This window comes from Oncorhynchus clarkii, chromosome 2 (assembly GCF_045791955.1).
Source record: "Oncorhynchus clarkii lewisi isolate Uvic-CL-2024 chromosome 2, UVic_Ocla_1.0, whole genome shotgun sequence".
NCBI classification, from domain to species: Eukaryota; Metazoa; Chordata; class Actinopteri; order Salmoniformes; family Salmonidae; genus Oncorhynchus; species Oncorhynchus clarkii.
The window spans coordinates 40423113-40450958 of NC_092148.1; the positions used below are offsets into that span (position 1 = coordinate 40423113).

At 41.0% G+C, this 27846-nt stretch overlaps 1 protein-coding gene across 1 annotated transcript in view; it reads left to right on the plus strand.

Moving 5' to 3' along the window:
• Positions 1–371: 371 nt before the first annotated feature.
• The window catches only part of LOC139367939 (carnitine palmitoyltransferase 1Ab (liver)), a 73509-nt gene continuing 46034 nt past the window's right edge, over positions 372–27846 (plus strand). The window contains exons 1-2 of the mRNA XM_071106341.1: positions 372–573; positions 26803–26967. Coding sequence (XP_070962442.1) covers positions 26827–26967 — 141 coding nt within the window. The 5' untranslated portion in view covers positions 372–573; positions 26803–26826. The remainder of the gene's footprint in view (positions 574–26802; positions 26968–27846) is intronic.

Sequence of the window (27846 nt, forward strand, 5' to 3'; positions counted from 1 at the left end):
TTCGACGCACCGATTCCATGGCACATGTTTATGAACTGAACTGACCGCTGCGCCACTCGGGAGCCCTTGATGACAGCTTTGATGCCTAGCAATCAACAAATGTACATTGTTTAAAGCACACTTATCCCTCAGTCACAAATGACAGCTCCAATAAGCACTTCATGGTGAACGACGTGAACGAAAGGCTTGTAGAATCATGACTCGAGTTTTCAGTTAATCGTTGCTGATAAGGGGTCCTGCGTGCTCTGGACATTACTGACTCAAATGAACGAAATGAGTCGAAACATTCGTTGACTCTTGACTGAACGAGTCGAAAAGATCCGAGTCAGTAAAAAGAGCCGAACTTCCCATCAATTGTGTCCGTTTGGCCTCTCCAAAGAAGAAGAAAAAGAGGAGCTAATGTGACGTTTCAAACTGGGCGGTCTCTGCAGGTCCTCACTTTCCATTCATACGGCGCCTTGCAACTGTCAACGCCGAGGGAGGTCTAACCAAGCCTCACAACCTTGGACACGTTCAAAGAAAGTCCTCTTTTACATTTTGCGTTGCTAATATACACGTTTGGAGAAAGGGCTGGTGAGTAAAATCATTCTTTGTTTGGGTCTGTTTTGTTTTGTTCGATTATAGCATTTTTCGAAGTGTGGCTGCAGTCAAACAATAAAGTAAAAATTGGCTATATCGTTAAAAAAAAATATTTTTGGTCTCAATGTAAGGTTGGGGTTAGGCATAACTTTAGCAGTGTGGTTAAGAGAAACTGTAGAAATAGGCGGGGTTTAGTCATTATTATGACTTTGTGGCTGTGGTAACTAGTGACGACCCCGGTACGGGGGAATCTCTGACGTTACATTTTGTATTCAGTCTTCAGCGTAGTGAAATGGTCATACAAAAATATTTTACTACTATGATGCGTTTGTAAAGAAGACAATCGCCTATAGACCTAAATTCGCAATGAGCCATAGGTGTTTATGAAACTGAAGTGTTTATAAACCAAGTTTAAGTTAAATACTTAGATCTAGTATTTTTACCTTTGTTTGCACTTACTCCTGTGTCATAACTACCATATATGACACTTGAATAAAACCATGTTGTTTGTGGATGTGTTCACGCAGGGCTCATCTGCGAAAGAGACCATGGTCTCATTATGACTCCTTAGAAATGTTAAACAAATAAATATATATTTGTTTGACTATCTCTCCAATGTAAGGAATCTGTGTTGAAAAGACACTATTTGGATATAAATACAGTAGGCCTTACCATTCATGTAATGGCATTTTGACAGCAAGAGGACACAATCTTGTTTCACAACAAAACCAGCAGGTTTCCTATCAATGAATCGCTGAACTGTTGTTGGGATCATTACACTGCTATTGGGCAGGAGTCCAAATAAGAGGTCATTCATTCTCTAACAGTCTCATTGGCAAATACTTTATTATTCCCCAAGTTTGTTTACTTTTTTATCTGCAAGGCTATTGTCTAAACGTTGCTACAATGTCAAAGGGGACACCTGCCCTCTGTACACATGTAACCTCCAAATAGAGCAGAGGAAGGTCAGAGAGAGTACAGTACAGGTGTGTGTCCTTTGAGGGCCTTATGCAAGGCATTGATCAATCATTAGGCACTGCATTAGATTATCTAGCTTTATACCTTCTTACATTGACTAAAGTGAATTTAGGTTGACTCAGAAACACTGAATTATAGCCTATTCCAATCATAGGGAAATGCTGACCCCATTTTACACCAAGTGGCCTGTAATTCAACCCCAGAGAAACATATCCAATAATATTTCCCATGTAATGCATTTTAAGATACAAATGTGTATTATGTGCGTGAATGAGCAAAAGAAGAAACCTATAGCTCATGATGAGAACATATTTTTCTTTCGTTTTAGTTTAAACAAACAAGATTGCGATTACATTTGAATGGATCCCGTTTTTATGCAGTTATTCAGTCACATAATACTATTTACTTTATTATCGTGGCTTATTACACGTTCACCCAAGTATAATAATAAACAACGTAGCCTATTATCGCCGAGTATGATGGCTATAATGTTGCGAGTTATTCGTTGCTCGTTTGCCTAGAATTCGAGCGCTACAGCTCTACGACCTTTCCCCCAGTTTCCAGTAGCACAGTCATGTGATCACGGGAACCCATCTGGGGGAAGGGAAAGTGGCTGGTGAAACACTAGCTGAATGGAAACACAACTGCGTCGTTGCAGGCTGCCTTAGGTACCCAGAAATATGTCCTTCATAAGCTGACGACACCGTCAAGGCGCGCATGATGATTTTGTCCATCCACACCAGAGACGATCATGACACGCAGGTTAAAATATCGAAACCAACTGTGAACCAACGATACTAATTTGGGGGCATACCGAAACACACATTTAACATTAATGGCCATTAAGATAGCTTGCTTTTTCTAGCCACTTTGTCCTGGGAGATGAACTGAGCTGACACGGTAAAAAATCAGTCGTTCTGCCCATGAACAAGGCAGTTAACCCACTGTTCCCCGGTCGGCCGTCATTGTAAATAAGAATTTGTTCTTAACGGACTTGCCTAGTTAAATAAAGCTTGAATAAAAAATAATAATAATGAAAAATAAAAAATGAACACAGTACCAGTCAACATTTGGATACACCTACTCATTCCAGGGTTTTAATTGATTTGTATTATTTGCTACATTGTAGAATAATAATGAAGACATCTAAACTATGAAATAACACATGGAATCATGTAGTAAACCAAACAAGTGTTAAACAAATCAAAATATATGTTATATTTGAGATTCTTCAAGGTAGCCAACCTTTGTCTTGATTGACAGCTTTGTACACTCTTGGCATTTTCTCAACCAGCTTTGTGAGATAGTCACCTGGAATGCATTTCAATTAACAGGTGTGCCTTGTTAAAAGTTAATTTGTGGAATTTATTTCCTTCTTAATGTGTTTGAGCCAATCAGTTGTGTTGTGACAAGGAAGGGGTGGTATACAGAAGATAGCCCGATTTGTTGAAAGGCCAAGTCCACATAATGGCAAGAACAGCTAAAATAAGCATGCCAGTCCATTATTACTTGACGACATGAAGGTTAGTCAATCCGTAAAATGTCAAGAACTTTGAATACTTCTTCAAGTGCAGTCGAAAAAACCATCAAGCACTATGATGAAACTGGCTCTCATGAGGATCGCCACAGGAAAGGAAGACACAGAGTAGGTGAGTGGATGATCTCTGCATGTGTATTTCCCACTGTGAGGCATGGAGGAGGAGGTTTGATGGTGTGGGGGTGCTTTGCTGGTGACACTGTCTGTAATTTATTTAGAATTCAAGGCATACCACAGCATTCTGCAGCAATACGCCCATCCCATCTGGTTTGAGCTTAGTGGGACTATCATTTGTTTTTCAACAGGACAATGACCCAACACACCTCCAGGCTATTTGAGCAAGAATGAGAGATGGATTGATGGAGTGCTACATCAGATGGCCTGGCCTCCACAATCACCTGACCTCAACCCAATTGAGATGGTTTGGGATGAGTTGGACCGCAGAGTGAAGGAAAAGCAGCCAACGTGCTCAGCATATGTGGGAACTCCTTCAAGACTTTTGGAAAAGCATTCCAGGCGAAGCTGGTTGAGAAAATGCCAAGAGAGCTGTCATCAAGGCAAAGGGTGGCTACTTTGATGAATCTAAAATCTAAAATATATTTTGATTTGTTTAACACTTTCTTGATTATTATATGATTCCATATGTGTTATTTCAGAGTTTTGATGTCTTCACTATTAATTTACAATGTAGAAAATTGTAAAAATAAAGAAAAGCTTTAGATGAGTACTTTTTTTTAGCTGGAGCTTTGTATAATTTTTACACAGGGTCTTACAAAATCGTGTACCTCTACGCCGGCGATTAATCCACAGATAAAAAGAAAAACCTACTTAGGTTTTTAGTTAGTTAATTCTTAATTTAATCTTTCTTAATTGATCTTTTAAGCCTCCAGTGGGTTTGTATCTTCCTGACGAACAATAAGGAGGGGACTTGAAGCGCACGAGCTGCTCAAATAAAACCAACCAAGTTCTATTTTAACGCCTGGCTACGCAGACGCTCGTTCAAGCGCGTCAGCGTATGGGTGAAATGATTGAATAACATGTATGTGTACATTTATTTTGCAACCTGGCCGGGGAGGTTTGCATGTCATGCCCATACGCATCGTGATATATTTCATTACACTGTATGAAAAGAGGAGTGCCTGTCTCTTATTTTTGGAGATTGGAAAATATGACATTTTCATTAAAGACATGATAAGTAAATTGTTTCAAGTGATAATAGAACATGTTTTTTTAAGTTACTTTTTCCTCAACTTGTTTCTCTAACTTTAAAGTAGGTTAAGCTAGCTTGCACTGCACAGCAGCTATATCTATCTAGCTAAAAAAAAGATACCAATGTAGCTAACAACCTCCACCTAAAAATTATTATTAAAAACATTTAATTACCATCACAATAAACTTAACGGGAGGCAACAGTCATATAATATAATTGGCTTAGCAGCCAATGTGTATTATTTAACATTACTATTAAAATAGTACTCACTTATATGAATGGGTAATGGTTTACAAGTTGCTAGCTATTCCATAAAGCCATCACCGAAAGCCACATATTTTCATCTTCTGTGGTTTGGCAACTTCCTGTTCTTCGATGGACTCTGGCTGGACAGAAGATGACGCAAAGTTTGAACAATTTCAAAGTATGCAGTATACGTCTAGCAATGGAGCCTTTAACAGCAAGGAGGCATTGCTATTACAATTATGGGTAATGTGAACAAGGCTTCAGGTGATTTCAACCAGAGAGGAAGAGGCGACGTGAAAGGTTTTACTCCACCCAAATTTGTCCACGAAAATAAACCCAGGCAGTGAGGAATTTTTGTATGGAGGTCAATGAGAGTGTCAAATTTGGTAAACAGAAAATAGCTCATTTGCTATGTGAGGCTTATTTGATTTAATAGAAGTTTCATTATGGATGGGTTGTTACGAATGCACTGATATAAGTGGACATGTGGCATTTAGGCCATTTTGAAAAAAACAACTTCATATCGGAGTTGTCATAAATATAGATAGAGGACTCATTATGGCTTTAACCCGTTATAGCATGGACATTGCCATTGAAGGCTTCCACCATTTTAAAGTCGTCAGCTGGATGGGGATTCCTATGAGTTGAGAGCAATCAGCCAATGAAGAAGCAAATGGACTACTTTAAAATTGAGATATACTCAATGGCCTTGCCCATGCTGTCACAGACGCAATAATGGCACAGATACAAAGAGGAGTCCTCTTTCGATCACGAAGGCTTGTTGTTCACACAAGTAACTGCCCTCTCAATAGCTAGAATGGTCCCACCTGATCTCGTCTCCTCCTGCCTGCCTTCCATCTTTGAGGACATGTATTTCCATTGTTAGAGCGGTCACTTGACTATCTTGTCAATATAATAGACAATCTTTGCTTCAATACTGGATTGCTTTAATGGTTGTTTAGCAACAAAACTAATCTGTGCACAACTACAGTATGGGGCAAAATAGACGGGTTTGGCTTAGAATGTTCACGTAAATAAAGTTGCACAATGACCACTTGTTGTCTCTCAAATACATCTAGCTAGAGGATTTTAGCCATGTTAATATAGATGTGTCATCAGTCAAAACAACTCAAAACAAGACATGTTATCAAGATCAAAATTTTTAAATGTAACCTTTTATTTAACTAGGCAAGTCAGTTAAGAACAAATTCTTATTTACAATGATGGCCTACTCTGGCCAAATCCGGACGACGCTGGGCCAATTGTGGCCGCCCTATGGGACTCCCAATCCCAGCCAGATGTGATACAGCCTGGATTCGTACCAGGCCTTATAGTGACACCTCTCGCACTGAGATGCAGTGCCTTAGACCGTTGGCCACTCGGGATCCCAGATAACACGATAAGATAAAACGAGCCACTTACAATTCCCCACATGGCAGTTTCTAGTCATTGTTGCTAGCTATCTGGCCATCCAGAATCACAACAACACACATCCTCCTGCCCCATTGAAGCGTGCACATCGTTTTAATCAAAATGCAGACATTTTGTCTCGAACATGTGAACTTTCATGTGCCTTAATAACAAACTTGTATGTTATCTGTAAATACAAATACAATTATTAAATTACGAGCTTTGTTGGTTAAGCCACAGAAAAAGTTAGCAACCTTTCAACTAGCCATGATTGTCTGAGATAATGAGTGGGCTGGACATGCCGAGAGAAGATTGGTCTACCATATTGAATGTCGTCTGTCTATTTGAGCTTGTCAGTCTGTGTTGTGAATTCTGTCGAATGCGGCTTTAACCTTTTGGGGATAGGGGGCAGCATTTTCACTTTTGGATGAATAGCGTGCCCAGAGTGAACTGCCTCCTACTCTGTCCCAGATGGTAATATATGCATGTTATTATTAGTATTGGATAGAAAACACTCTGAAGTTTCTAAAACTGTTTGAATGATGTATGTTAGTATAACAGAACTCATATGGCAGGCGAAAACCTGAGAAAGAATCCAACCAGGAAGTGGGGTTTGTAGTTTTTCAAAGCTTGGCCTACCGAATACACAGTGTCTATGGAGTCAAGTTGCACTTCCTACGGCTTCCACTAGATGTCAACCGTCTTTAGAAACTTGTTTCAGGCTTCTGCTATAAAGGAGGGGGGAATGGGAGCTGAATGAGTCATGGGTCTAGCAGAGTGTCTCAGGCTCGTGACGCGCGCTCCCGACAGTTAGCTCTCGTTCCAGTGCTTTTCTTCAGACAATGAAATTCTCTGGTTGGAACCTTATTGATGATTTATGTTAACATCCTAAAGATCGATTCCATACATCGTTTGACTTGTTTCTACGACCTGTAATGGAACTTTTAGAGTTTTTGTCTGGACGAAGTGTTCGCGCCTCATGAAGATGGATTACTGAACACGCTAACAACAAGTGGCTAAATGATGGAATTTATGGAACAAATCAGTAATTTATTGTCGAACTGTGATTCCCGAGAGTGCCTTCTGATGAAGATCATCAAAGGTAAGTGAATATTTATAGTGTTATTTCTAACTTCTGTTGACTCCAACATGGCGGATATTTCTTTGTCTGGATTGGGCTCTGAGCGCCGTTCTCAGATTACGTTTTTTCCTGACACAGCGGTTGCATTAACCTCTTGGTGTTAGGGGGCAGTATTTTCATTTTTGGAAAAAAAACGTTCCCGTTTTAAACGGGATATTTTGTCAGGAAAAGATGCTAGAATATGCATATAATTGACAGCTTTGGATAGAAAACACTCTAACATTTCCAAAACTGTAAAGATATTGTCTGTGAGTATAACAGAACTGATGTTGCAGGCGAAAGCCTGAAAAAAATCCAATCCGGAAGTGCCCCAGGTTTTGAAAGCGCTGCGTTCCAATGACTCCCTATTCAGTTGTGAATGTACCATCAACGAGCTTACGCTTTCTACGTATTCCCCAAGGTGTCTACAGCATTGTGACGTAGTTTTACGTATTTCTGTTGAAGAATAGCCGTAGGCAGCCACATTGTATTTTACGCGAGAATCTCTCTCGGAGCCACCATGTGACCACTTACGCAGAGGTAGCCATTACTCCAATCGGTCAGAGTGAAAAACGAATTGGCCCAACTGATATAATATCGAATAGATATTAGAAAAACACCTTGAGGATGGATTCGAAACAACGTTTGCCATGTTTCTGTCGATATTATGGAGCTAATTTGGAATATTTTTCGGCGTTGTGGTAACCGCAATTTCCGGGCGATTTCTCAGCCAAATGTGAAGAACAAACGGAGCTATTTCGCCTACAAAAATAATCTTTTGGGAAAAAATGAACTTTGGCTGTTTACCTGGGAGTCTCGTGAGTGAAAACACCCGAAGTTCATCAAAGGTAAACTATTTAATTTGATTGCTTTTCTGATTTCCGTGACAAGTTTGCCTGCTAGCAAGGTATAATGCTATGCTAGGCTATGATAAACTTACACAAATGCTTGTCTAGCGTTGGCTGTAAAGCATATTTTGAAAATCTGAGATGACAGGGTGATTAACAAAAGGCTAGGCTGTGTTCCAATATATTTCACTTGTGATTTTCATGAATAGGAATATTTTCTAGGAAGATTTATGTCCGTTGCGTTATGCTAATTAGTGTCAGATGACGATAACGGTCCCGTTCACGGGCTGGGCGTCACTACGGGTTAAGGAGAAGTCTATCTTTAATTCTGTGAATAACACTTGTATTTTTTATCAATGCTTATTATGAATATTTCTGCAAAATCACCAGATATTTTGGAATCAAAATATTACTGCACTAACGCACCAATGTAAACTGAGATTTTTGGATATAAATATGCACATTATCGAACAAAACATACATGTATTGTGTAACATGATGTCCTATGAGTGTCATCTGATGAAGATCATCAAATGTTAGTGATTCATTTTATCTCTATTTCTGCTTTTTGTGACTCCTATCTTTGGCTGGAAAAATGGCTGTGTTTTTTTTTACTTGGCTATGACCTAACTATATGTTGTGCTTTCGCTGTAAAGCATTTTTGAAATCGGACACGATAGGTAGATTAACAAGATGTTTATCTTTCATTTGCAGTATTGGACTTTGTGAATGTTACAAAAAAAAGGCGCTGCCTTTTCAGTGGAATGTTGTCGAGGGGTTCCGCTAGCAGAACGCCTGCCCTAGAAAGGTTTTAAAAAATGTATTGTGTAGTGTAGCTGCATAAGTGTTGCTCTCCATTTTCTGGAGGATCAAGTTTTGAAATGAGTGGAATTAGAGTATGATAGCTAAAGAGATGGAGAAAACGGCTGTCTCCGGATTACATCTTCAAACTAAGTGCAACCATGGTATGGCATTCCTGACCGGGAGACGCGTCCATAATGCATGTTGATGTATACAGGTAAGGTAGTCTAGCATTAGCTAGCTTCCTTTTCAGATATTACACCTTTCTAATTTTGACATAAAGTGGTTTCATTTCAAGCTAAAGTGTACTGTTAGCTAGCTAGCTAACGTTAGCTGGCTGGCTCCCTAGCTGACATTATTATTTGTTTCCCAGAGCCGTTTGCTTTTCTAGTTAGAGCCTAATGTTAGCTAGCTAACATTGGACCTGGTTGGTTAGCTCCCAGCACTCTTGTTGTTTAACTAGCTAATGTTAGCTGGCTGGCACGTTAGCTAACGTTACGTGATGTGTGTGATCTTAAATGTTGTTTACCTAGCTAGGTTCCTTGTTTAGTTATACAGTGCCTTGCGAAAGTATTCGGCCCCCTTGAACTTTGCGACCTTTTGCCACATTTCAGGCTTCAAACATAAAGATATAAAACTTTATTTTTTTGTGAAGAATCAACAAGTGGGACACAATCATGAAGTGGAACTTTTTTAACAAATCAAAAACTGAAAAATTGGGCGTGCAAAATTATTCAGCCCCCTTAAGTTAATACTTTGTAGCGCCACCTTTTGCTGCGATTACAGCTGTAAGTCGCTTGGGGTATGTCTCTATCAGTTTTGCACATCGAGAGACTGACATTTTTTCCCATTCCTCCTTGCAAAACAGCTCGAGCTCAGTGAGGTTGGATGGAGAGCATTTGTGAACAGCAGTTTTCAGTTCTTTCCACAGATTCTCGATTGGATTCAGGTCTGGACTTTGACTTGGCCATTCTAACACCTGGATATGTTTATTTTTGAACCATTCCATTGTAGATTTTGCTTTATGTTTTGGATCATTGTCTTGTTGGAAGACAAATCTCCATCCCAGTCTCAGGTCTTTTGCAGACTCCATCAGGTTTTCTTCCAGAATGGTCCTGTATTTGGCTCCATCCATCTTCCCATCAATTTTAACCATCTTCCCTGTCCCTGCTGAAGAAAAGCAGGCCCAAACCATGATGCTGCCACCACCATGTTTGACAGTGGGGATGGTGTGTTCAGCTGTGTTGCTTTTACGCCAAACATAACGTTTTGCATTGTTGCCAAAAAGTTCAATTTTGGTTTCATCTGACCAGAGCACCTTCTTCCACATGTTTGGTGTGTCTCCCAGGTGGCTTGTGGCAAGATTTGTGCAATATACGACTGATTGTTGTCCTATGGACAGAGTCTCCCACCTCAGCTGTAGATCTCTGCAGTTCATCCAGAGTGATCATGGGCCCCTTGGCTGCATCTCTGATCAGTCTTCTCCTTGTATGAGCTGAAAGTTTAGAGGGACGGCCAGGTCTTGGTAGATTTGCAGTGGTCTGATACTCCTTCCATTTCAATATTATCGCTTGCACAGTGCTCCTTGGGATGTTTAAAGCTTGGGAAATCTTTTTGTATCCAAATCCGACTTTACATTTCTTCACAACAGTATCTCGGACCTGCCTGGTGTGTTCCTTGTTCTTCATGATGCTCTCTGCGCTTTTAACAGACCTCTGAGACTATCACAGTGCAGGTGCATTTATACGGAGACTTGATTACACACAGGTGGATTGTATTTATCATCATTAGTCATTTAGGTCAACATTGGATCATTCAGAGATCCTCACTGAACTTCTGGAGAGAGTTTGCTGCACTGAAAGTAAAGGGGCTGAATAATTTTGCACGCTCAATTTTTCAGTTTTTGATTTGTTAAAAAAGTCTGAAATATCCAATAAATGTCGTTCCACTTCATGATTGTGTCCCACTTGTTGTTGATTCTTCACAAAAAATACAGTTTTATATCTTTATGTTTGAAGCCTGAAATGTGGCAAAAGGTTGCAAAGTTCAAGGGGGCCAAATACTTTCTCAAGGCACTGTATGTCTTAAGCTAAAGTGTACTGTTAGCTAGCTAGCTAACGTTAGCTGGCTGGCTCCCTAGCAGACGTTATTATTCGTTACCCAGAGCTGTTAGAGCCTAATGTTAGGAAGTGTTGCACTTAGGCAGTGTTGGCACTTTGTTCATTGTTGTTTAACTATCTAACGTTAGCAGGCTGGCTCGTTAGCTAACGTTACGTGACGTGTGTACAACACCAGTTGAATATGGCCGGTGTCAGTAAACGTCTGCAAAAGGTCATAATGAAATTGTTGCCAGCAGAGCTGGTTAGGTGTGTTTTCATGTTATCCAGAGGTAAAGAAATTATCGCCCAGAGCATCAAGTGTGCGCTCTGAGCAAAATGAGGTGGGTGGGGCTAAAGCTTAAGAGGATGTGAACGATGCTGAATGGTTGTAGACAAAGAAAAGCTCTTCACTAGATACCAAAACATTCAAAGGCGATTTTCTGAAAAGTGAGTTTACAAGTTGATCAACTTTCAAAGCAAAATTACTTTCCCATTGTTCCTCAAATGCAGTGTACGATATACTATTTTGTAGCTCTGGGTCTCTACTTTTACCCAATGTAAAAAAAATATATTAAAAAATCACATTTTGCTATATAAGACCGAATCCAGGTGGTGAGTCACATAGTGGCAGTTAATTTGAAAAATTAATGGAATCATTACTCCTGGCTAGCCAGCTAACACACATACAGTGCAGATAAATTCTTAAAATGTCTTATTCTACACTTTTATCACAGCACTGGCAAACCATGGTTGACCAACTCCCTGACCAAAATGGCTGACCTATAGAGGTCAGTGGGGTGGGCCATGTTCTAACAAACAATAGTATCATATTCAGTCACATGCAATGCCACTTTGTAAAGATATGGGAAATTATTTTTCTCTGAATCCCAGACACACTAACATGCCTACACGGCAATGTTATGTGTAACATGTCATACCAGTACAAATGGATGTCTGTAGCATGCTTGCTCCACATCAATTGAAGTTCTCTCTGTGACCTCTGTTCAATTATTAGCTAGTTGTATTGTAAGATGTGGCATACACTTCTCAAATCAATTCAGATAGTTTAGGCTAATAGTAGCAGTCTGCATCTTATTTCAACCCTTTGTTGTTAGCTTTTCCCAACTGCATGTCTTTCAAGAGAGCTTGTGAGTGTCAGGTTTCAGGAACGAGACAAGTTGTTATAGTAATGTGGGACTGTAATTGAATGACTTTTATTTTGATAGTGGATGCTGTGGCTCTGACTATAAAGAGCAAGGGTTTCTGGGATAGCTTCAGTTTAGAGTTTGGTGTCGTAGCATGTGCCAGCGCTCTGATCATGTGACTTATCCTTATTTTATTTGTCCCCTGAAGATGTGTGGTTGCTCTTATTGAACCTTCGAGTCTATATCTGAAGTCGCAGTGTCCATGGATTGTCATTCTTTACCCCGGCCTTACAGTAGCTGAACGGTCTGTCTCATGCGCTATGAGACATGAATATCAAGTACTGTAAATAGAAAATAAAACAGAGATTCCAATGTGTATGGTTATAGCCTAGGCCTGTAGGCCTAGTGTTTCCCCAAATGCATTTAGCAATGGCGAGCCGCTGCTTTGGTCCAGGGTAGGCCATTGGTCCAAGGTAGGCCATCATTGTAAAGATGAATTTGTTCTCAACTGACTTGCCTAGTTAAATAAAGGTTAAATAAAACATTTATTTGTCTCACTCCCTCCTACAAAAACAAACAGCTAACTATACCCATCGAAACAGATTAATAATTATTTGAAACCTGTTTGACTAAATTGCATATAGTGTCATCTTTTCAATCTTTTACTTTCAACATCCTAAATAAATAAACAATAGTTTATGATGCATTGAATCTGTAAACTGTTGTGCCACATACAGTACTTAGACTTCTTACCATCTATAAAAAGTAATCTGACTATGGGTCTTGAAGTGTGTGTAACCTATATAGTCTTTATGGTTATAATCTGACCCATCTATGATCATATTCATGAATATCTTTTATGCACTCTATCCTGTCTGATTATCCATCAGTCTGACATAGAGTGCATTCGAAAAGTATTTAGACCCCTTGACTTTTTCCATATTTTGTTACGTTACAGCCATATTGTAAAATAGATGACATTGTTTCCCCCCTCATCTATCTACACACAATACCCCATAATGAAAAAGCAAAAACAGGTTTTTAGAAAAATTTGCTAATTTATAAACAAACAACAAGTGAAATCACATTTACCTAAGATCCTATCAAGCTCTGTCAGGTTGGATGGAGAGCGTTGCAGCACAGCTATTTTCAGGTCTCTCCAGAGATGTTCGATGAGGTTCAAGTCCGGGCTTTGACTGGGCCACTCAAGGACATTCAGAGACTTGTTCCGAAGCCACTCCTGCATTGTCTTGGCTGTGTGCTTAGGGTCATTGTCCTGTTAGAAGGTGAACCTTTGCCCCAGTCTGAGGTCCTGAGCGCTCTGGAGTGGACAGGTTTTCATCATGGATCTCCCAGTCCCTGCCGCTGAAAAACATCCCCACAGCATGATGCTGCCACCAACATGCTTCACCATAGGGATGGTGCCAGGTTTCCTCCAGACGTGGCACATGGCTTTCAGGCCAAATAGTTCAATCAATCTTGGTTTCATCAGACCAGAGAATCTAGTTTCTCATGGTCTGAGTCCTTCAGGTGCCTTTTGGCAAACTCCAAGCGGGCTGTCATGTGCCTTTTTTCCGAAGAGTGGCATCCGTCTGGCCTCTCTACCATAAAGACCTGATTGGTGGATTGCTGCAGAGATATTTGTCCTTCTGGATGGTTCTCCCATCTCCACAGAGGAACTCTAGAGCTCTGTCAGAATGACCATCAGGTTCTTGGTCACCTCCCTGACCAAGGCCCTTCTCCCCCGATTGCTCAGTTTGCTGGGGCGGCCAATTCTAGGAAGAGTCTTGGTGGTTCCAAACCTCTTCCATTTAAGAATGATACTGTGTTTTTGGGAACCTTCAATACTGCAGAAATGTTTTGGTACCATTCCCCAGATCTGTGCCTAAACACAATCCTGTCTCAGAGCTCTGCGGACAAGTCCTTCGACCTCATGGCTTGGTTTTTGCTCTGACATGCACTGTCAACTTTGGGACCTTATATAGACAGGTGTGTGCCTTTCTAAATCATGTCTAATCAATTGAATTTACCACAGGTGGACTCCAATCAAGTTGTAGAAACATCTCAAGGATAATACATGGAAACAGGATGCATGTGAACTCAATTTTGAGTCTCAAAGCAAATGGTCTGAATGCTTATGTAAATAAAGTATTTATGTTTTTATTTGTAATAAATTAGGCAAAATTGTATACAAATCAGTTTTTGCTTTGTCATTATGGGGTATTGTGTGTAGATTGAAGATTGATGAGGATTTTTTTATATACGTTTTAGAATAAGGCTGTAACGTTACAAAATGTGGAAAAGTCAAGGGGTCTGAATACTTTATGAATGCACTGTACATATGCACTGTACATATGCACACCATGAACTGTGTGTGTGTGTGTGTGTGTGTGTGTGTGTGTGTGTGTGTGTGTGTGTGTGTGTGTGTGTGTGTGTGTGTGTGTGTGTGTGTGTGTGTGTGTGTGTGTGTAATGGGAGGCCTGCAACTGTGTCACACAATTCATTATGGAAACTCCCAAGAGGTGATTATTAGGTAGACCGTATGTGTGTGGTTGAGAAAAAGAGAGTAATGAAGACAGAGACTGAGCGGGAGAGAGAGATGATGTTCCGGACCAATTGTATCCTATTTGTTGCCCTGCTCCTCTCTCTCTCTCTCTCTCTCTCTCTCTCTCTCTCTCTCTCTCTCTCTTTCTCTCTTAGTCTGTTCCTCTAGGTCAGTGAAAGCGAGGGAGCTGATGTGGAGAGTCAGGGCTCAGCAGCAGAAGGCAGGGGGGAAGAGGAGTTAGAGATGATAGGAGGGATAGAGATGTTGAGCGAGGAGGAAGAGAAGGGAGAAGTGGAGGGAGAGGAGAGTGGATGGAGAGAGGAAGAGGAAGAGGGAGAGCACAATCGGGAGGGGAGCCTACATATCCATGGAGTGTGTCTGCCCCAAGTCCCACTGTTTTTTCATTGGATTTTTTCTCTGAGTCTTTCTCGATCTAATACTTGTTGCATTTACTAAATCTTATAGGGATTTTTTTTTTTTTTTGTCTCTGAACAGTTGTTGTGTTTTGTATGTTTTCGCTTTATCTCTCTATCTGATACTTCACCGAAGTATCAGGAGTTTTGTCAAAATAAGCTACTCCTACTACCTCTATTTTGTGCACCAGGTGGGAGCCCCCACCACCGAGATGTCCAAGGTTGATACAGTTATTTCTTTCTCTGCTGACTGGGCGGGCGTTGGAATGGGCTACGGCCGTCTGGCAGAGGAGGAGCTGGATTCGTATCAGGAGTTCATGGCTCTGTTCAGAAGTATCTTCGATCATCCATCGGAGGGCAGAGGGGGGGGGGTGAGCGCCTACTCCAATTACGGCAGGAGGACCAGACTGCTGCTGAGTACGCACTCACCTTCCGGACAGTAGCAGCATCCAGCAGATGGAATGAGCCGGCGCTTTGTACGCTCTTCCAAAGAGGTCTGCGTGAGGAGGTTCAGACGGAACTGGTCTGTTGAGACGACAACCTCTCCTTGGACACACTCATCGCGATGGCCATCCATCTGGATAACCTACTTCGGGAGCGTCCCTCTGTGAACACTTTGGATCAGAGCCTGAACCCATGGAGGTAGGGGTCACACGTCTCCCTGAGGCGGAATGACGCAGATGGAGACAGCTGGGGCTCTGTCTCTATTGTGGTCAAGGAGGGCACTAGCTCCAGCAGTGTCCGGTACATCCCAACTCAGGATTCGACAAGCGCATAGGAAGGTCACGTGATCTTCCACATGCAGGGGCAGGCGTGAGTATCCCCTCTTCATCACTTTCTGCCAAACCCTTTTTGGTGTCGATCACACTAGTTGACTGTCCCTCATGTCCTGTTTCTACAGCATTAGTGGATTCCGGTTCCGCTGGGAACTTTATTGACCAGACCCTTGCCTCCTCTCTTAACATCACCTCATACTGGCTCTCCTCTCCTTTCCCGGTTCAAGCCCTCGACAATCGGGCATTAGGTTCCGGGACCATCATACACATCACCAGACCACTCACCCTCACCATGGAGTCCATCCATCAGGAGAACATTCCCTTCATCACCAGTGCACCAGCTCACAAGATAATTTTCGGCCTCCCTTAGCTTCAACGCCATAACTCCACCATCTCATGGTCAAGGATGAAAATCACGGGCTAGGCACCCGAATGCTGGAGGACCTGCTTTCCCGTTGCCTCTGGTTCCACGTCGGAGTCCTGTGGTTGCCCTTCAGCCCAACATCCTGGAGGTATACCAGAACCCGCGGGAGGTATTTTCTGAAACCAAACCTTTGGTGGTTGTGGATAGATTTTCCAAATCCTGTTTCATCCCTCTCTCTGTTCTTCCTTCTGCTCTCCATGTTGCTGAGGCACTATTTCAGCAGGTCTTCTGACATTAAGGACTACCGGAGGCCATCGTCTCTGAACATGGCCCACAATTCACATTACGGGTATGGAGAGCCTTGGTGGAGAAGCTCGGGGTCACTGTCAGCCTCACTTCCGGGTATAGGCCTCAGTCTAATGGGCAGGTGGAGGGGATGAACCAGGAGCTGGGGAGGTTCCTGAAGAGTCACTGCCAGAACCGGCAGGGAGAGTGGGCCTGATTTCTTCCATGGGTGGAGTACGCCCAAAATTCATTAATTCACTCCTCCACCGGGCTGGGATCTTTTATTTTATTTAATCACATGAATCATGGGACCAACAATTGATCTTGCGTTTATATTTTTGTGTAGCTTATATTTTTAAGTGTAGCTTAAAAAAATGGACTAGAATTGCAGTAGTGCTGGGTGGTATACCATATTTTACAATATACCGGTATTGATGCATGGACCGGTTAGGGTTTTTACATGACCTATTTACATTATTTTTTTTTTACCCCTCTTCTCCCCAATTTCTTGATATCCTATTGGTAGTTACGCCCATCACAGTTTTCAGCTGTGCTAACATATAATTGCAAAAGGGTTTTATAATAATCAATTATTCTTTTAGAATTATAAACTTGGATTAGCTAACACAATGTGCCATTGGAACACAGGAGTGATAGTTGCTGATAATGGGCCTCTGTACTCCTATGTAGGTATTCCATTAAAAATCTGCAGTTTCCAGCTACAATAGTCATTTACAACATTAACAATGTCTATACTGTATTGCTGATCAATTAGATTTTCTTGAAAAACAAGGACATTTCTAAGTGACTCCAAACTGTATGTATGTGCCCATCTCAGTGAACTAGTCCATTGTGGAGGGCGCATCAATTTATGCTTGATCCAAACATGTGTTTGGAGGCTCCATATGGAGGGGTGACGCAATTGCAGAGGCCAAATTGAACTACATGCCATAAGCCTCCCAATTTTTGTAACAATGCAGAGGGCTCTGTATATCTCCGCATTGACATGATTGGTTGACGGTAGGTGGGGGCGGTACATCCTGTAGAACACAAACTCACTTCCTTGACAACAACTCTGCACTGCTCCGTGAAGCGCAAGAAGTGTGAATGCCCTGACTTCTGCAGAGGCCATATCACCGTAAATGCTGCATGGCCAATGCAGATGTCGGATTGACCATGTGCCCAGATGCACAATGCACTTCTCTCTCCAGAATGCCTCTCCTGCCAATTTGTGCACATTCATTGTTTCATAACTTACTTGTGTGATTTGTTTGCGTTTGATTGTTAGTGTATATCAATTCCCCATCACATATATCACCTGTAGTACTTTTACCATGAATTCCTATAATTTCTCATCTACAATGTTTGTTACTTTGGTTATGGTAATTTATGTTAATTAATTCATTATTATTATTCCAGTCTTCCTGTTGTCATTGTCAGAGTGGACACGTTGTTTGCAGAGTGCACAACCTATGCTACACTTGTGAGAAACAAGGTTTGGTTTATTTCATTCCATTTACGAGTTTTGTCAATTTAGTCATTGTCTTTTGTTTGGAGCGCTTCCTGCCAATGTTGAGTAAGGACGCGCACGCATAGAAGTAGGCCTGCGTAAATGTAGGCATATAAATGTGCCCATTTGGGGATCTGATAGTATTTCTGATTGGCTTAACTCACCACAGCAAGAAGTCTGCTTTTCCAGATCTCTCCCTTTCGATAACCATTCAGCATGAAAGGGAAAAATGTCATGCTCTGATCCAGTGGAAACGTCATAAAATAGGCCTGCCTTATTACTTCTTATCAGTGCTGGACTTGGACTGAAATAGGTTCTGGTACTAATTTTGGGTGCTGTTAATGTTTTATATGTAGGTGCAGGAGCTTCACAATACTTTTGAGATAATATTCTATAAAAGGAACAGGAGCTCAAGAAGTAGAACATTTGAGGTGCCGGTTCTCAGCTCCAGTGAGCTCCTGCCCAAGTCAAGCACTGCTTCTTATCCCTTGCACAAATTACAGACAGCTGTGTCTGTCCCAAGCTCACTTGCTCAGGAAACTCTGAGGGTCCAGAATATTTAGTACAATTTTGCAAGCTTCGGGCCAGACCCAAGTTGATACAATGTTTGAAGTTTGTTGCAGACCGGCCATCTGTAGCCAACGGGATTTATAGGATATTTATTTTTATCAGGCCATTTTCTACCTGATGGCTGCAATGCTTTCATTTGTTGCCTTTATGTATGCTATTTTTCCATAGTTGGCAATGGCTGTAGAATTACTTTTTAGGTTTCTATCATTCTCATTTAGATTTGGATCAGATTTTGATTAACCACATGACAATGATTTTGAAATATGAAGACCGTTATTATAAATGAAATGAAACTGTTACACAAAAACGTGCATATGAAAACCATAACTGGGATGCAGATCACTAGAAATGGGAAGATAAATTGGCATTCCACATGAGAAAGGTTGCAGACTCCCCATGTAGCATATTACCGGGAACTTCAGGAGAGTACTGGAAGAATCTGCTAAAGACAGCAGGAGCAGGAGAAGAATAGTTGGGTCAGGTAAAAAATAAACAATTCTCTGATGCTTCTTGAGGCATTTGTATTATTAAAACATATATATATATATATATATATATATATATATATATATATATATATATATATACACACACACACAGTGGGGGAAAAAAATTTGATACACTGCCGATTTTGCAGGTTTCCCTACTTACAAAGCATGTAGAGGTCTGTAATTTTTATCATAGGTACACTTCAACTGTGAGAGACGGAATCTAAAACAAAAATCCAGAAAAACACATTGTATGATTTTTAAGTAATTAATTTGCATTTTATTGCATGACATAAGTATTTGATACATCAGAAAAGCAGAACTTAATATTTGGTGCAGAAACCTTTGTTTGCAATTACAGAGATCATACGTTTCCTGTAGTTCTTGACCAGGTTTGCACACACTGCAGCAGGGATTTTGGCCCACTCCTCCATACAGACCTCTAGATCCTTCAGGTTTCAGGGCTGTCGCTGGGCAATACGGACTTTCAGCTCCCTCCAAAGATTTTCTATTGGGTTCAGGTCTGGAGACTGGCTAGGCCACTCCAGGACCTTGAGATGCTTCTTTACGGAGCCACTCCTTAGCTGCCCTGGCCGTGTGTTTTGGGTTGTTGTCATGCTGGAAGACCCAGTCACGACACACCTTCAATGCTCTTATTGAGGGAAGGAGGTTGTAGGCCATGATCTCGGCCATGGCCCCATCCATCCTCCCCTCAATACGGTGCAGTCGTCCTGTCCCCTTTGCAGAAAAGCATCCCCAAAGAATGATGTTTCCACCTCCATGCTTCACGGTTGGGATGGTGTTCTTGGGGTTGTACTCATCCTTCTTCTTCCTCCAAACACGCCGAGTGGAGTTTAGACCAAAAAGCTCTATTTTTGTCTCATCAGACCTCATGACCTTCTCCCATTTCTCCTCTGGATCATCCAGATGGTCATTGGCAAACTTCAGACGGGCCTGGACATGCGCTGGCTTGAGCAGGGGGACCTTGCCTGCGCTGCAGGATTTTAATCCTTGACGGCATAGTGTGTTACTAATGATTTTCTCTGAGACTGTGGTCCCAGCTCTCTTCAGGTCATTGACCAGGTCCTGCCGTGTAGTTCTGGGCTGATCCCATGATCCTCATGGTCATTGATGCCCCACGAGGTGAGATCTTGCATGGAGCCCCAGACCGAGGGTGATTGACCGTCATCTTGAACTTCTTCCATTTTCTAATAATTGTGCCAACTGTTGTTGCCTTCTCACCAAGCTGCTTGCCTATTGTCCTGTAGCCCATCCCAGCCTTGTGCAGGTCTACAATTTTATCCCTGATGTCCTTACACAGCTCTCTGGTCTTGGCCATTGTGGAGAGGTTGGAGTCTGTTTGATTGAGGTATCTTTTATACAGATAACGAGTTCAAACAGGTGCAGTTAATACAGGTAATGAGTGGAGAACAGGAGGGCTTCATAGAAAAACTAAGAGGTCTGTGAGAGCTGGAAATCTTACTGGTTGGTAGGTGATCAAATACTTATGTCATGCAATAAAATGCAAATTAATTACTTAAAAATCATACAATGTGTTTTTCTGGATTTTTGTTTTAGATTCCATCTCTCACAGTTAAAGTGTACCTATGATAAAAAAAATTACAGACCTCTACATGCTTTGTAAGTAGGAAAACCTGCAAAATCTGTGGTGTATCATATACTTGTTCTCCCCACTGTATATATGGCTATATATGGAAAATATGCATTTAAAAAAATTAACCAATCGATGGGTCGAACGAACAGACGACTTCCGGTCGATGGGGCAGACACAGAATATGCAAAGAATTAATATGTTAGCTACATGAGAAAACAGTTAATGTAACAGTTAATGTAGCCAAAGATTATAGGGTCCCCTAAAACACTTATTAACACTTTGGTTCCTACCCTGTCACAATAACTCTTCCTGATATTTTCATATTTTCAACACTGTATTCAGAGTGCCCACTATTATATTCCTTTAGAGTATAGAATTAAAATAATCATTTTATTTCCATGATTCCAACAGTTCACCCAAGTGTTTTGCTATAAATTGCAAGTCACATCGCAATTGCAACATTTTAGTTAAAAATAAGGCTTAGATTGTTTGCCCATATCGTGCAGCCCTACATGGCAGTGTGGAAATGACCTCAAATGATTGCAGGAAATGCAGACATTTATGAAAAAGCAGGAAATTATTTGGGGTTGAATTGAACAGCATAAAGCAATCAGAATGGAGAAAGACCCATTGAAATCACTTAGAATGTATTTGTTACCACCATAGGGTCACGCACTACTCATAAAAAAAAATACTGTGATATGATATTTTGGCCATATTGCCCAGCCCTATATTGCAGGTAAGTAGCTTTAAAACTGTAAAATGCACTCTCTACCCCATGGGAAAATGCTTAGAATTGCAGGAAATTCGCTTTAAAACAGTATAATGTTGTCTGTGCGGCCAAGAGGAGGGTCTCTAAAATGTTTGGTCGAAGACCGCTTCAATGGCCATGCCCGCTACCAGCCACCCTCCCACCTTGCTTAAAGTTGCTGATCGCTGATCTGACATGTCTTGACCGGTCTAAGCTTTGAAGTTTTATCCTTGCTTTCACATATCCAATCAGGTTAAATCAGTGCATACTCCAAGGGCAGGGGGACATAACGAAGCATTTTGACCATTTTCAAACTTATACTATCGCCTAGAGATGTTGTTCCAGCACCACTCCTCACCTAGTCATGTTGTTAAAAAAAGGTATTAGGGTCTACCTTCAATTGGTTTTGTTGAGTGTTTTAGGGGTGACAGTCCAGGCAGCCATGGATGCTGGATGAGGTTTGCCTATCTGTCTTAGAAAATAGACTACAGTGGCAAGAAAAAGTATTTGAATCCTTTGGAATTACCTGGACTTCTGCATAAATTGGTCACAAAAATAGACGAACACAGTCTGCTTAAACTAATAACACACAAATAATTATATGTTTTCATGTCTTATTGAACACAACGTGTAAACATTCACAGTGCAAGGTGGGAAAAAGTATGTGAACCCTTGCATTTAATGACTAGTTGACCCTCCTTTGGCAGCAATAACCTCAACCAAATGTTTTCTGTAGTTGCAAATCAGACCTGCACAATGGTCATGAGGAATTTTGGACCATTCCTCTTTACAAAACTGTTTCAGTTCATCAATATTCTTGGGACGTCTGGTGTGAACCACTCTCTTGAGGTCATGCCACAGCATCTCAATCGGGATAAGGTCAGGACTCTGACTGGGCCACTCCAGATGGTCTATTTTCTTCTGTTGAAGCCATTCTGTTGTTGATTTACTTCTGTGTTTTGGGTCGTTGTCCTGTTGCATCACCCAACTTCTGTTGAGATTCAATTGGCGGACAAATAGCCTGTATTGATAAACTTGGGAATTAATTTTCCCGTCGATAATAGCAAACTGTCCAGGCCCTTACCATACTTTACAGTTGGAATGAGGTTTTGATGTTGGTGTGCTGTGCCTTTTTCTTTCTCCACATAGTGTTGTGTGTTCCTCCATACAACTAAACTTTAGTTTCATCTGTCCACGGAATATTTTGCCAGTAGTGCTGTGTAACATCCAGATGGTCTTTTGCGAACTTCAGATGTGCAGCAGTTTTTTTTGGACAGCAGTGGCTTCTTCCATGGTGTCCTCCCATGAACACCATTCTTGTTTAGAGTTTTACGTGTCCTAGACTCGTCAACAGAAATGTTAGCATATTCCAGAGATTTCTGTAAGTCTTTAGCTGACACTAGGATTCTTCTTAACCTCGTTGAGCATTCTGCGCTGTGCTCTTGCAGGACGGCCATTCCTAGGGAGTATAGCAACAGTGCTGAACTTTCTCCATTTATAGACAATTTGTCTTACAGTGGACTGATGAACATCAAGGCTTTTAGAGATAGTTTTGTAACCCTTTCCAACTTTATGCATGTCAACAATTCTTAATCTTGTGTCTTCTGAGATCTCTTTTGTTCAAGGCATGGTTCACATCAGGCAATGCTTCTTGTAAATAGCAAACTCAAATTTTGTGAGTTTTTTTATAGGGCAGGGCAGCTTAAAACAACATCTCCAATCTCGTCTCATTGATTGTACTCCAGGTTAGCTGGCCCCAGACTCTAATGAGCCACGGCGTTCGCATACTTTTTCCAACCTACACTGTGAATGTTTAAATTATGTATTCAATACAGACAAGAAAAATACAATAATTTGTGTGTTATTAGTTTAAGCAGACTGTGTTTGTCTGTTGTTGTGACTTAGATGAAGATCTGATCTAATTTTATGACCAATTTATGCAGAAATCCAGGTAATTCCAAAGGGTTCACATAATTTTTCTTGCCACTGTATATACGACAAACCCAGAGATCTGTGATAGTAGATAATATTGTAAAACATACTCCACCAATACGTTTTTGGATAAAATTTTCATGGCCATGTTAACTGAAATATAATGCATAGCATAGTACCTCTGTAGAACCTTAGACCTTACCTGGGTAATGATCTATGCGATTTACAGGTAATAATTAAATGCCTTGGGCTTTGAGTGAACCTGTAAGGAAATGTGATGGTAAAACTTTACATTGTAAAACTACTCAATCATTTACCAACCAGACTGCAAATGAACTGGCATACCTAGCTTTATTAGGCCTGCTTCTCCTCGTTCTCCTCGTACCACTGAGTAGCTAGTAGTAGGTTTAAACTGCTTCAGGTTAAGGCTTAACTATTCTATAAAATGAGATGGAGTTCTATCTAGTGAAATGAGATGTGCCTTCACATACAGTGCATTTGGAAAGTATTCAGACCCATTTACTTTTTCCACATTGTTTTATGTTACAGCCTCTTTCTAAATTGATTAAATATATTTTTTTTTATCATCAATCGACACACATCACCCCCTAATAACAAAAAAACTGTACCATCTACAATCTACATAAATATTCAGATCCTTTACTCAGTACTTTGTTGAAGCACCTTTGGCAGCAGTTATAGCCTCGAGTCTTTTTGGGTATGACGCTACAAGCTTGGCACACCGGTATTTGGGGAGTTTCTCCCATTCCTCTCTGCAGATCCTCTCAAGCTCTGTCAGGTTGGATGGAGAAAGTTGCTGCACAGCTATTTCAGGTCTCTCCAGAGATGTTTAATCGGGTTCAAGTCCGGGCTCTGGCTGGGCCACTCAAGGACGTTCAGAGACTTGTCCCGAAGCCACTCCTGCGTTGTCTTGGCTGTGTGCTTAGGGTCATTGTCCTGATGGAAGGTGAACCTTCGCCCCAGTCTGAGGTCTTGAGCGCTCTGGAGTAGGATTTCAACAAGGATCTCTCTGTACTTTGCTCTGTTCATCTTTCCTTCCATCCTGACTAGTCTCCCAGTCCATGCTGCTGAAAAACATCCCCACAGTATGATGCTGCTACCACCATGCTTCACCAAAGGGATGGTGCCAGGTTTCACCCAGACATGACACTTGGCATTTAGGCCATTCTTTGTTTCATTAGACCAGAGAATCTTGTTTCTCATGGTCTAAGAGTCTTTAAGTGCCTTTTGGCAAACTCCAAGTGGGCTGTCAATTGCCTTTTACTGAGGAATGGCTTCCGTCTGGCCACTCTACCATAAAGGCCTGATTGGGGGTCGCAGTTGCAAATGAGAACTTGTTCTCAACTAGCCTACCTGGTTAAATAAAGGTGAAATAAAAAAATAAATAGAAATTGGTGGAGTGCTGCAGAGATGGTTGTCCTTCAGGAAGTTTCGCCCCATCTCCACAGAGGAACCCTAGAGCTTTTTCAGTGCCCTCACCAAGGTCATTCTCCCCCGATTGCTCAGTTTGGCCAGGTGGCCAGTTCTAGGAAGAGTCTTTGTGGTTCCAAACTTCTTCCATTTAAGATTGATGGGGGCCACTGTGTTATTTTTTTATTTAACTAGACAAGTCAGTTAATAATAATTCTTATTTACCGCCCTATGGGACTCCCAATCACGGCCTGTTGTGAAACAGCCTGGATTCGAACCGGGGTATCTGTAGTGCAGTGCCTTAGACCGTTGCGCCACTTGGGACCTTCAATGCTGCAGAATTGCTTTGGTACCCTTCCCCAGCCCTGTGCCTCAACACAATCCTGTCTCGGAACTCTATGGACAATTCCTTCAACCTCATGACTTGGTGTTTGCTCTGACATGCACTGTCAAATGTGGGACCTTATATAGACAGGTGTGTGCCTTTCTGAATCATGTCCCATCAATTGAATTTACCACAAGTGGACACCATTCAAGTTGTAGAAACATCTCAAGGATGATCAATGGAAACAGGATACACATGAGCTAAGTTTCAAGTCTCACAGCAAAGGGTCTGAATACTTATGTAAATGAGGTATTTCTTTCTTCTATTTCTAGTAAATTTGCAAAATATTCTAAACCTGATCGCATTGTCATTATGGGGTATTGTGTGTAGATTGCTGAGGAATTTGTATGTATTTAATCCATTTTAGAATAAGGCTGTAATGTAACAAAATGTGGAAAAAGTCAAGGGGTCTGAATACTTTCCAAAGGCACTGTAGTCTTCTAGACTGAGATTCCACCTCTTGTTGGGGATTAAAAAGAGTGAGGCTGTGTCTCAAATGGCACCCGATTCCCTATTGGGCACCTACAGGGGTCTGGTCAAAAGTATTTCATCAGGGTTCCCCAACTGACTGAGACTGAGATTCCACCCATGGGCAAATCAACTCCCAGTGATATACGTTTTGGGTGGACCGTTTAGACATTACAGCACTTTTTGTACAGAGTCCCACCATTTTAGGGGACCAAAGGTTCCATATTCCTAGCGCACAATGATTACATAAAGCTTGTGATTCTACAAACTTGTTGGATGCATTTGCTGTTTGTTTTAAGTGTGCTTCAGATTATTTTGTGCTCAATTGACATCAATTTGATCATGTGGGCAGATGTCATTCTTTGTTGTGTATAATTATTTATCTATATTGTACCATTTTGTAAACTCTAGATACTGTAACAATAATGTATTGTGTTATTTTGGAGTCACTTTTATTGTAAATAAGAATAGGACATGTTGCTAAACGCTTCTATATTGTGAATGCTACCATGATTATGGACAGTCCTGAATTAATCATGAATAATGATGAATGAGAAGGTTAGATGCAGAAATATCATACCCCTAGGACATTCTAAGCTCTCATCATTGCAATAACAGGGGAGGTTAGCATTTGTTTGGGGGGGACTATGTACACAAAGTGCTCCCAAACCATCTCAATTAGGCTGAGGTTGGGTGATTGTGGAGGCCAGGTCATCTGATGCAGCACTCCATCACTCTCCTTCTTGGTTAAATAGCCCTTACACAGCCTGGAGAGCAGCTCACAGATCACTGCACCTGTACATACTGTAGCTCATCTGTAAATATCCCATCCAATCTACCTCATCCCCATACTGTATTTATTTATTTATCTTGCTCCTTTGCACCCCAGTATCTCTACTTGCACATTCATCTTCTGCACACCCTACCATTCCAGTGTTGAATTACTATATTGTAATTACTTCGCCACCATGGCCTGTTTATTGCCTTACCTCCCTTATCTTACCTCATTTGCACATGCTGTTTATAGATTTTTCTGTATTATTGATTGCATGTTTGTTTATTCCATGTGTAACTCTGTGTTGTTGTATGTGTCGAACTGCTTTGCTTAATCTTGGCCAGGTCGCAGTTGTAAATGAGAACTTGTTTTCAACTAGCCTACCTGATTAAATAAAGGTGAAATACAAATAAAATAAATAAAAGAGGTCTTCTAACCTCAATGGTACTTCCAGGTTAAATAAAAGGGAAAAATAACTAATCCTATCGATGTGTCATGTCCCCTCCTCCCTCTCTCCTCAGTGACCCTGTACAGCAGCAGTCACCATGGCAGAAGCTCACCAGGCCGTGGCCTTTCAGTTCACTGTCGGGCCTGATGGCATTGACATGCAGCTGTGCCATGAGGCCCTGCGCCAGATATACCTCTCAGGCAAGCACTCCTGGAAGAAGAGGTTCATACGCTTCAAGGTGAGAGTGCGCAATTAACTAATTAGCCAATTCAGGCTAATCAGGGCTCAAGACTAACTTTTTCCCCAGGTGGGGAATGCCACTAACATTTTCTCAAAAATGTAGTCACTCCGTCACGTGATAAGAGAACATTTGTAATAATTGTAAGTCATTACAGTGCTACTGAGTTTGTGTGATTCTATAAAAATTAAAATAAAATGTTTCATCAAATATGTCCAAGCAGGAATGCATGACACAATATATTTTGATGTGCAACCTAAACCAGATTGTCATGAATTGTGGGTTGACAATTATTATTTTGTTGGTATATTTTACTCTCAAAATAGGGCCCATGTATTTATGAGATATTTTGTAGGTAGATAGATAGATAGATATATTCAGTAGAGATTGATATCTTTTTTGTGTATTAATATCACAAAGGCTAATTTGAGGCTAATTCACCATCTGAAGAAGTGGAAACTTAACTTAGCTAGATCACTAAATATAATATTCTGCTGGTTAGCAATGTAATTGATTCATTTAACAGTACATTTAAAAAACTTGGCAGCACACTACCCAATGATGTCTATATAGGCCTATGCAATCACCACGAATGGCAGATGCGCGCTTCTGCGTTCCGTATACAGTATATCAATGCCATATGCTACCACTTCGGTAAAACAATTGTGCTATAACACTCAATATTGAGAGATGAGAAGAAAATGGAATCTATGGGAACTTTGGTATTTGATACTTGAATAACTTAAAAATATATATATTCATCTATAGTATAAAAATGTGATATCTGTGTCCATATTGACCTTGAGTTTCTACTGGATAGACCATATGGTTTAAGAGAAAATACACTAATTACTGAAAAAAGCATCTAATCAACAATGG